Genomic DNA, 12200 nt, shown 5'->3' with positions numbered 1-12200 from the left:
GATCAATAGTTTGCCACAAAACTTTTTTTAGATGTCTCAGTAAAGAATAAAATATAATATATGTTGTCTCGGTGAAAAGTAAACATTAATCAATGTTGTCATGCCCTGAATTCTTTGAATTTTCAGAATTAAGGAATGATTATCTAAACCAATCGTAATAGAATAGACTATACAATTATACAAGGAGTAAAAATATAGCCTTATAATTAAATATCAAATGCCACTTGATAAATAGGGTCAAAGCTAAAATCCGTTACATCATTTTTTAGAATAAAAAGATGTCACGGTCTTTGTTATTTTTCTTGAAACAAAGAAAGTAACCCTCTATTCACTTCAAATTGATTTGATTGAAGGAGTCAAAGGCTTGTTCTTCAATTGGAAGGGTGTTTTCTTGTCTATACTCGTATAGAACAGACTATTTCAAGTGCAACCTATCTATGAATTTGACATTATGGACGAGTAAAATCTTGTGAATTGTTTCAGTGAATATCGTTATTACCTGGATCATTCGTGCAATTTGGACATGTCATGCTAGGTAGACAAAATGTTCTCTTTGACACAAAAAAATGACTCATATAGCTTTTTGCTGATCCAATGAACTGTTACCGCCATAGCCTTGAGTTTTTAGTAAGATGCCATTTCAGAAGAGAGATTGAAATTAAAAAACTATGTCCAAATATAATATCATCTCTTATACTGTATTGAACTCTACAAATGGATACGATGTGGGAACAGATGTTCTGTCTATCATATATTCACTATTTGTGAATTGATATTAACATAAATCGTACCGTGGAATTGATGGACAATTCCGAGCTTGGATGGACATTACATTTGAATTACCTTCATTCGGGATGGACTAATTTTATTCTGCATGAGCAGGGAGGGTGATTTGCTACAATGTTATGGCATGCTTACCATTGATACTGAGCAAAATACCATTGCTGCCAGAGGAAATTAACATAGATTTAGCGCAGCTAGCCATTGTTAAATAGCCCTTTTCCCTGTCAAAAGTGCGCTAGCCATTGTTATATAGCCCTTTTCCCGGTCAAAAGTTCTAATAATACTACCCCAAGACCACAGACATCAACACTATTCACTGTCAATACATGTAGACCAAAGCATTCTGTAGCAATGTAACCTACTGGCTTGGTCAGCCCGTTATCGCACTTGGACTCTGGAATGTTTAGTAATAATCGAAAAATCAGAAACTTCAGCAGTTCAATTTGCATCAATCAGTATGTTGGAAGATTTAATCTCTGTAAATTATGGTGGAATTGCGTAGTTGTCAAGGTTATGCATAAATGCACTGTTGCTTTTATATGGTATTGATAACTCACTCTTGCCAAAATGATGTACTTTTGCAATTTCGGTCCAGAAGACAAAGTCAATGCTAGTCTGCACTCTGCATTATCCCTGACTATCTCTCAAGCTCATGTAAGCATAAATGTATATCTGTTAACATCCATTAGTCAGGCCTTAGCAGCTGTCTTGGCCAAACACTACTATAACACAAGGGTATACGGAAAATTAAATAGCAGCCAAAAGGGTTCAATCATGATTGCTATTCCAAAAAGTATATAAATATCCTCTCACTCACTTTATAATCACATAATCTAACTATATAAATTATTTCTTGCATTCATCTGCTGTTAGAACCTAATAATCTGGAGTTATTGGCCATCAAATTACTGCATTATAATGAAGGCAGTTAAGTTTAATATTCAAAATCTAAAAACAAAAAAAATATTCGTTATTGTTTCTGTGCCTACTTACAGTTGTAATTTGTGATCACCGACCAAGGAGGAAAGCCACAGGAAGTAAATCATGTTCTGAATATCAAGCATATTTTTATGTAGCGCGGGCAGTTTCAGGTCATTATCCCCAAAGATGTCCATTTGCCCGAACTGGTTTTATCCATTCGCAGTTCTTCATTACCCCCAAAGATGTCCATTGGCCTGAAATAGTTTTTATCCATTTGCATTACACACTCAAAGCAATTCAACAAACAAATCATCCTTTTTGGGTAAGGATTAAAGTTTCAGTTGGCTATAGCATGTTACCGCCAGAAATAATGAAACATTATGTCTGAAAACCAAAATAGAATAAAATACAAACACAAAAACAGATTAGCCTTTTATTTCTGTTTTTAGGACTAAGGTAACAATTTGCAATCAGTAAACTTCTGCATCTCCATTTTCTTTTAAATACTCAAAACATGCAATATATGTTATCCCTGCAACCAACTAATAAACAAAAAGAACACTCAGGCTGCTATTAGCATTGACCAACTAATCTCCAGGTGTAGGTAGGGAGGTATGGCTAAGGGCGCTTCACCAGTCATCGTGATTGTATTGGTTATGGTTGTATCTGTTTACATCATCATACATTTCCAGCTGCAAGGACACAAGAAATTGAGCAACATTCATGAAAACAGTATTATGTTTAATGCAACCGTATCGAAGACAAGACCTGGAACATATAGAAGGATAATGGATGCCATTGCATCACCACCCATTCAGAGTCAATCCAAGTACTTCATTCACGTGGAGGCAGGTATATATGTGGGATTGTGGAAGTGTGGGCAAATAAGACGAATATAGCTTTGATTGGAGATGGTGAAAATGTAACCAAAATCACAATGAACAGGAGATTCTCAGAGTTCCAAACAAATGAAACTGCCACTGTTTGTAAGGACTTCTGACTGCAATTTATAATTAACGTATATGCTTTAGTAGGATTACAACATTTCAGTTTTAATGAAAAGGTGTGTAGTAAAAAGCAGGGCATGAAAAACAGGGGACATCAAGTTTTCCTTTCTTCTTTCTTCACTACACTATAGCACTTTGCCGTATGTTGCAGTCCATTGAAGCGTTCCTTTTAATGCAGCAAAGAAGCCTTCTAGTAGGTTTCAACAAGTCTATTCCAATTATTTAGTTGATCAGGCTTTGTGTTTACGGAAAATTTCTATTATCTATGTTATGGAGTCCGTGTGCAATATGGTACTAAAGGCAGATATGGAACGGCTTTATCTTAGTTTTACATAAAGGCCTAGTTGCCTATATCCATTTCAAGCACAAGATTTCAACAATATCAAACATGCACACTTTGTATCTCTACTATTTCTAGCTCTACACAGTGGCTTTCGAATTTCAATACTTCAATTCTTCAAGCTCATTTGCTTCTTGCAGCAATCTATACTCTTTGGAGTACTACTACAATTTAACACATCGTCCTGCATTATTAAGATTATTTAATTCATACATTCCATTCAGTACAATAAAACTAAGATAAACCCATTCTTATCTAACTGTAGTACCATGACACACACGCACTCAATAACATAGACAATATTGATATCAAATTCTAGCTAATAAAGTTTCTGAAACACAAAGCCATATCACCTAAATAATTGGAATAGACTTGTCTAAACCTACTAGAAGGCTTCTTTGCTGCATTAAAAGGAGAGTTTCAATGAACTGCAACAGACAAATGGTGAAGTTCTATAGTGTAGTGAAGAAAAAAGAAAGAAGTTAAAAGAAACAAAAGGAAGGCTTCTGATGTCCCCTGTTTTTTCCACTCTGCTTTTTACTAGTCACCTTTTCATTAAAATTCACCATTTACACGTTAAAAAAGCTGAAATGTTGTGATCCTACTAAAGCAAAAGTAGAAAGCATAAATCGCAGTCAGAAGTCCTTACAAACAGTGGCAGTTTCGTAAGTTTCGAACTCAGGGAATCTCCTGTTCATTGTGATTTTGGTTAAATTTTCACCGTCTCCAATCAAAGCTGTAGTTGTCTTATTTCCCCACACTTCCACAATCTCCTCATATAAATTTAAGAATGGGTGGCAAGAAGTTTGGGGTTCTGCTGTGTGCGGATGATTCCGAGAACGTGAAGAAGATTTATGGAGAGCACTTTGGAGCTTTCGTGAGAATGCTGGGGGAAGAAGGTGAAACCTGGAAGGTGTTTCGTGTGGCCAATGGTGAGTTCCCTGATGACGAAGAGATTAAAGAGTTTGATGGGTTTGTCATCACTGGAAGTTTCAGTGATGCTCATGGGACTGATGTCTGGATCTGCAGGCTTCTCAATCTGCTCAAACAATTGGATTCCATGAAGAAGAAAGTTCTGGGCATATGCTTCGGTCACCAGGTATATATATATATATAGGTTACGTCTAAGGTGGAAAGTTCACCTTTTCTGCCCATAGTAGGTAGAAGCAATGCAAGAAGGCCAACTGTGCTGTGTGGGGAGTGGGGACGCACAAAGAAGGATATCTGGGTACCACAGGAGATAGCCGGTTGTGCGTGGATAAAAAATATAATATATTTTAAAATTACAATAAATTTTTTTTTAAAAATTTGTTCATCACCTAATGCCCAATACTTATATTTGATAAATTAAAATAGTTAATTAAATATTCTATTATAATATAAACAACTATATGTCATTGAGTTGATTGAATAATATTTTCTTTTTCTTTGTTTTTTGTCATTTCAACTAGTTGTCAATTACGTTTCAATTGAAATAAAAAATTTATAATTATTTAAATTATTCAATAAAATTATCAATTTAAGATGAACATATAAATATAAATACATTAAATTGTATTATTGAAATATTTGATTTAATATAAAGGAAAGACAAGAAGAAATACCAATAAATTTTTAAAAAATTCATATGAATCCTTTATATTGGTAATTGTCTTTATTTGTTATTATAATCACAATGCCTAAACATAACCGATTGAAACTCATATCCACAAGTCGTACAACAATTTGTGTTATACTGTTTACAATTAAATTTACTATATACTCAAATTAAAATTCTCTTTTTTCCACTAAATTTTCTTTTATATATAATTTATGTGTTATCATTTATTTGTAATTAATTTAACGAAAAGATGTTTTTTAGGCTAAATGATATGTTTTGACAATGTGGATTACTTTTAAGGATTTTAATGAGATTTAGAACACATTTTTTTATGCATTTAATCTAATTCACATTTTATTTCATTTGAAATATAATTATTTAAAACATAAGGGACCATATTGATTAAATTTTCAAATATTAGAGACCAAAAAAATATAAAGTCAAACTTTTGACTAATTCTAACTTGATTTTGACCGTTAGATATTGTAGTTTTGTATTAGTTGCCCTAAATTTGCCTAAAATAAAAAATTTGGGACATATTTATTTTGGTCAAAATATCATAGACCAGTTTAACTTGTAGACCAAACCATGGGGGACCAAAATTGCACATCTTCCTTTATTTTAATCCTGTTTGATATCCCAACTCTTCCTTTTATATTTACGCATCAATTATTTTAAATATCAAACTAAATTAAAAAATAAAAACTACCACAATATTGTTTTAACATGTATAAAATTCATTAAATAATGTTGAAAATTTCACCTATTTTCCATTACAATAATTTCGTCTACCTTTCCGTACATTTGTTTTCCACGTTTCTTTGAGATTCACTTTTTCGCTCTTCACTTTTCATTGGGACCCGCATCTCGATTGGAGTGTTCACAAAATATTTCTAAGTAATGGACATTAGATGATGAACATTTTTTTAAGAGACTTTTATTGTAATTTTAAAATGTATTGCATTATTTCATCCAAGCACAATCGGCTTTCTCCAGTGCCCGGTACATTATTTCTCTGTCCATCTTTGTGCGTCTCCAGAAAACACAGTTGGCCTCCTTGCATTGCTTCTGCCCACTATGGGCAGAAAAGTGAACTTTCCACCGTAGACGTAACCTATATATATATATATATATATATATATATATGTTAGCAAAACAATTACTGCAAAAATCAAATCTCGTTGCTTCCAAAGCTATTCATTCATTTATGGACTAACCTTGACGAGTAAGAAGCAGTAACCAGGAGTAAATTAATGAGCATCACGGGTTAAGTTATTCATACTAGCACAAGGCTTTTTAAATTAACAGTGGATGAAAAAGGTTAATCTTAGATTGTCCTCACCTCTATTAAAAGCTAAAAGCAATAGTAGTTTGTTATGCAATATGCAGGTGCAGTTAGGTGAGTCGATGAAAATTGTTGTTTTCCTGAGAAAATGTGCAGTACAGTTAGAAGTGTCAAAATGGGTGATTTGGGCGGGTTTGGGTTGGGTAAAATGGGTAATGGGTATAAGTGAGTCAACTCATTTATACCCATTTAATTAGATGGGTATAAATGGGTAAATCAAAAAATAAATTGGGTAACCCAATTACCCATTTATAACCCATTTATTTTAACTTTTTGTAAACTCATTTAAATTCATTTTTGCAAACTAAGTTATCAATTTATACCACTCTTTGTATCCATCATTAGTTTTAAATATTTATTTATAATGTTCAATAAACTTAATTACCAATTTTTTTTCATTTATACTCTATATCACAAAATTACCTATTATTTAATAATTGAATAATAAGAATATAAAAATTTGAACTAAGTACTATAAAAATTAATATAAAAACTTAATCCAAAAATTTTGAACCCTTAACATTTTTTTCATATATAAATTTAAAATTTCATTTTAGAAAGAGAAGAAAATAGGCTAAAATTTATCATAAATTAGTAATGCTGAAAAATAAGCAAGTTAACAAACTAAGATAAAATAAAATAATAAGATAAAACCAACAAACAATAATAATAATAATAATAATAATAATAATAATAATGAAACAAAAGTAGTTAACAACATGACAAAATGAAAATTTTGAAAAAAAAATGGGTGGGAGAAAAGAAGAGACTTGGGGGAAAGAGAATTTTAAATGGGTTAATTGGATTTGATGGGTTATCCAATAATACCCATTTATATTATTGGGTAACCCATTTATATCCATATATAAAAATTTAAGATACCCATACCCATCTATTCATGGGCGGGTATGGGTAAATTTAATTAAGTGGGTTAATTTGCCACCTCTAAGTACAGTACAGTACTGAGCATGTTTCTCACAGCTGTCGGTGTTCTGGAGTTTGAGATTTTTGCTACTTGTGGTAAACTGGTAGGGCGTCTTTTCTAAGTTCTAAAAGGTGTTATTATTAGATACATGCTGATTCGAAAAATTTGTTAGTTCAACCATGACTATAAAAGCCGTACTTAGCTTTTTTAAACCATGTTTAAGTGCAACATAGAAATATATATATATATATATATAGGTTTGTTTGGATAGGAGTTTATTTGAATGATTTATTTGAGATAATTACTGTAACATTTTTTGTGATGTGATGTATGTGAGATAAAAAGGTGATTGAAAAGATAAAAATATGATTGAAATTTGTGAAGCAAATTATTTTATCTGAAATTATCTCAATCCAAACAAACCCCTAGATTTTCTTAGGGGAAACAAAGACTAAGGGTCTGTTTGATAACATAAAAAAAATGTTGAATCTGAATTTTTTCAGACATTCAAATGTTTTGAGTGTTTGATAAATAAAAATCCATTTGCTAAACTTGTTAAGTAGTGTTGAACTTATGTATATTTTTTCAACACAAAAATCCTAACTAAATGCTTAATTCTGATAAGAATCAATAGAATTATTTCAATTACCTTATTTTATCTACCAAATCTACCCTTGTTAGTTAATTATGTTCAAAATTCTTATCTAATTAAACAATCTAATATTCTCTATCTAATGATTTTCTATTTCTTTTTTCTCCCTTGTGAATGATTTTCACATTTTCTCCATACTCCTCATATAATATATTTAATCTTTTATATTAATTTGATTTAAAAATAAATATTATCATTTTCATACCAAACATTTTTAGCTAATTAAATCATATGTTCTATTTCTTTTTTGGATGAAAAGATATAAGGGCAAATTTGTCAAATTTAACTTATTAAGCATTCAGTTATAAATGTTTATCAAATAGTACAAATAGGTTTAACATTAAAATTCAGACATTCATATATTTCTTTTCAGTACTTAAAATTCAGCAAATTAATTATTTCAGTATTCAGATTTCAAAATTCAAATTCAGTTTTATCAAATGGAACCTAAGTCGCACATTTCAGTGGTTGAACTTGCGCATTCTTCTGTACTTGGTCTTCAATGTGTTACGACTCACGCGTTGAAAAATGCTTTATTAGTCTCATTAACCAAAGTTGACAAATTATGGTCATTTTGTCAACTATTCAACTTCATTCCTCTTTTCTATACATGTATATATATATATATATATATATATATAGAAAAGATTTCACAAAAATTTTGAAATGCATGGGTGGCTTCAAACATAAAAGGGACTACTATTCTAGGGAAAAAAATAAATAAATCCGCAGATAATTGATGTCTTTAAAATATCGTTTATTTATTTTTATTTTTTTTAAATAAATCCAGATGGTGTATTTTGAAGTTCTTTCTAAAAGGTTCTTTAGACATGTGAATTTAATGTCAAAACGATCAGTTGGATAGCCGTGTTGAGATATTATTATGGAGCGATTAGGACAACATCATAAAAAATTAATTGTTTAGTGAGATTTGCTCGCTGTTGCTGTTGGAAACTGAAGACTAAGTCGTACTTTTTCAGTGGGGTTGCACATCTTTTCCTTTTCTTCCGTACTCGGTCCACTGACTCCCTCCTTTAGAACTCCAAATTAGTTAATGTCTCCGGTTATTGACTATAATCATGGATGATTAAATCATACTAATGGAAGTTATTCAATTAGTATATATTTCAGTTTGGACAACATTTCTCTTCTCTTCTTTTTTTTTTCTCTGATGAAGGGGATGAGAAATCTCTTTTATTTGGGAGAAAGTCAAACATAGAGGGAACACTTGGCATCGGATTCCTAGTCAATTGAAAATTCTTTAATAGAACTGCCAACCAGCCAATTTGTGGGCAATCACATCTTAAGTACACCTTGTTTATGACCTGTTTACGCAGTGCAATATTATAATACTGGTGGACTAAATCATTTAGCTAACTTGATTAGGTGGTTTCATAAATTTGATGGAACCTGACTTGGTACTTGGGAGGATTGAGAGAGACGTGGAAATAGTTGTGCCAGTCAGTGGATTCCACTGCCTCTTTGCCTCCATGGGATACCAAATGCAGATGCAGTTAATTTGTGGTCCGAATCTGTTTACTACTGGGATAGACAGTTTTGTGAAAATGGTGGTGGTACGTTGCTATTTAGTGCAGTTTTGAAACCCTTTGGTCCCTCCTGCTAGTGCTAGCATGGTTCAAAGACTCAGCCGAGGAGTCACTAGAACGGGGCTTCCCGATCTGATACCGGGGACGAAATGACTCCGAAATAATGAATCGTCGAGAATTTGGCCGAAACGTCTCCGAGACGGATAGAAACGTCCGAGTCATCCTGAGTCATCCCGAATCAGCTCGAATTTTTATTATTTTTGCTAATTTTTTTTAATTATTTTTTTATCATATATTTTTTTAATTTTTAGGATATTCAATATTTCAAAAATTTGCGTCTCACCGAAATCGCGACCGATATGCCGGGACCGATATGGAACGATCTGGGCCGCGACCGCAACCACGACCACGACTTTGAACCATGAGTGCTAGTGCTAGCTGGGGTGGTGTAATCTGTATATTGTGGCAGTGGCCCAAAAGCTTTTGCTTTTACCTGATATGCAATGTGACTTATTCAAAAGGAGTACCAACCTTAGATCGAGAAGTGGTTGAATTATTGAAAAATCATTTCTTGGGCTGGCTAGCTTTCTATTTTCCTATGCCCTTTCTCTAATCCACATCATGGAGTTGGCACTCTGTTTTGTTCAGCACCAACTGATCATTATTGGATTCCACATCATGGAGTTGTCTTGATTAAATTTGGTACTTACCATTTGTTTCCTCTCGGAGAAGGCATTAGAAAGATGAAACAAGGAAAACAACCCCAAAAAAAAAACAACACCAGTTGTAATTTGTGTTCAAATTCCTATGCGATGTGATGTTTGCCGCTCGTAATTAGAAGCCATTATGCTCCACAAATTTAAAGGCATTGTACTGAAGAAAGTTTCAATCATGTTACATTTAGCCTAAAGTTTGCATCGGACAAGAGGACTTAAATTGATTGATGTGAAATACCACCACCTGATTTCCTTGTAGTGGTCCAGGCGTGCGATGTTTCTGTCTTTGTATTGTATGAAGAAAACTGAGGAACCTATGCAGAGAATGACAGCATCTCGTTGTAACACAAAAGTTATCATACATGAAAGTGCTTAACCTCTAATTTGAGTTGTGATAGACTAAGAGACTTTGAGAAGTTTTTGGAAGAAATGGAAACAGAAGGCATTTTGTTGCAGCAACTTTACTTTGAGTACTACGTCTTGTTGAAAGCATATGCTACTGATTATTATACTAAAGCCACAGGAAAACTCTTGAAGAAAATCGAGATAGAGGCTCTAGTTCACGCGGGATACAACATTTCTTTTCATGGTAGCAAAGGAATGCTTAAGAGCTAGCCTGGTAAAAAAGTCTTCTGAGATACTAAACAAGGCAGAGACACTCAAGGGGGGAGCAAAGTGTACGGTATACATTCATGAACTTCTCCTTGGTATGCATTTGCATTCGACTAGCAAGAACTAGAATGAAGTCGTCAACTCTGGCATCTGTGCAACAAGAGGGGCTATGTAAGCAACTCAGAGCATCATGACATGATACGATTCTCAATCAGTTTGGATGACATTCAAGGAGCTGAAAACATTTTCCAGGAAGGTGAGTCTGTGAAAAACCACCGCTCATGACTTGGATATTTTTGAGGACATGTTTAATGCTTATGCTAAAATGAGACTGCTGGGAAAGGCAGCAGCACTGGTACGAAGCTGTTGTGAGTGGAATGAAGGCTCCTGCGGAGGCATGGGACCAACTAGCATATCTATACTACAAAGATAATCAGATCAAGAAGCCTGTTGATGCAATGACGAAGGCCTTTCTATTGTGAAGGCATTTCTATTGTGAAGGCATTTGTTGGACATCAAACCGCATTAACATGTATTGCATGTTTTGAGTATTTAAAAGAAAATGGAGATGCAGAAGTTTACTAATATTGATGGGGAACGATATCATGATTGCCAAGGAATTGGGTAGATTTAAAATTGTTACCTTAGTCCTAAAAAAGGAAATAAAAGACTAGCTATCTGTTATTGTGTTTGTATTTTTATTCTATCTTGGTTTTCAGACATAATGTTTCATTATTTCTGGCGGTAACCTACTATAGCTAACTGAAACTTTAATCCTTACCCAAAAAAGGATGATTTGGTTGTTGAATTGCTTTGAGTGTATAATGCAAATGGATAAAAACCATTTCAGGCCAATGGGCATCTTTGGGGGTTATGAAGAATTGCGAATGGATAAAACCATTTCAGGCTAATGGACGTCTTTGGGGATAATGACCTGAAACTGCCTGTTACATAAAAATATGCTTGATATTCAGAACATGATTTACTTCCTGCGAAGACCTGTCATGCAATGAATCATCTGGGGGCTTTCCTCCTTGGTCGGTGATCACAACTTACAACCGTAAGTAGGCACAAAAACAATAATAAATATTTTTTGTTTTTAGTTTTTGAATATTAGACTTACCTGCCTTCATTTGAATGCAGTAACTTTATGGCCAATAACTCCACATAATTAGATTCTAACAGCAGATGAATGCAAGAAATCATTCATAATGGCCTGAAACTGCCTGCTACATAAAAATATGCTTGATATTCACAACATGATTTACTTGCTGCAAAGGCCTGTCATGCAATGAATCATCTTGGGGCTCGATTAGTAGAGTAGCAAGGTCAAATCCCTGTTAATCAGCCTACGGGCCCTGAAATAGGGGAAGATGGGATCCTAGAGCGGTTTTAAAAGTTTTCTCCTCCCAAGTTTCTTGGAGGATCAGATTTTGAGGTAGCCGAGAGATGGCTAGAAGCAATGATCAATATTTTCGCTGCATTGAATTATACGGAGGAAAGGCAGGTGAATTTTGCGGTATTTCAAGTTAAGGGACCAGCCAGAGCTTGGTGGAATGTAATTAGAGTTAAGTGGGAGAGAGAACGGACAATATGGACTTGGTTGAACTTTGTGCGAGAATTTAACGAGAAATACCTTCCACCAATAGTCCAGGAGAAAAGAAAGGATGATTTCATTAGGCTACGTCAAGGAGGTTTAAGTGTATCTGAATATGAGACTCAGTTTATCCAAATTATCAAAATTTGCTCCTG

At 33.6% G+C, this 12200-nt stretch overlaps 1 protein-coding gene across 1 annotated transcript; it reads left to right on the top strand.

Annotated features, from left to right (window-relative positions):
• Nucleotides 1-3841: 3841 nt before the first annotated feature.
• Nucleotides 3842-10930, top strand: LOC113759771 (gamma-glutamyl peptidase 5-like). Its single transcript, XM_027302346.1, has 2 exons — nt 3842-4150; nt 10796-10930. The coding sequence occupies exons 1-2, from the start codon at nt 3842-3844 to the stop codon at nt 10928-10930; spliced, it is 444 nt and encodes a 147-aa protein (XP_027158147.1).
• Nucleotides 10931-12200: the final 1270 nt, after the last annotated feature.

Source organism: Coffea eugenioides, chromosome 2, assembly GCF_003713205.1.
Source record: "Coffea eugenioides isolate CCC68of chromosome 2, Ceug_1.0, whole genome shotgun sequence".
In the NCBI taxonomy this organism is placed as follows: Eukaryota; Viridiplantae; Streptophyta; class Magnoliopsida; order Gentianales; family Rubiaceae; genus Coffea; species Coffea eugenioides.
This window is presented reverse-complemented; position numbering and strand designations above follow the sequence as displayed.

Coding starts and splice junctions, on each gene's coding strand:
- LOC113759771 (XM_027302346.1), top strand. CDS start 3,842: ATGGGTGGCAAGAAGTTTGGGGTTCTGCTGTGTGCGGATGATTCCGAG. Junction 4,151..10,795: donor GCATATGCTTCGGTCACCAG/GTATATATATAT, acceptor TGGGAAAGGCAG/CAGCACTGGTACGAAGCTGT.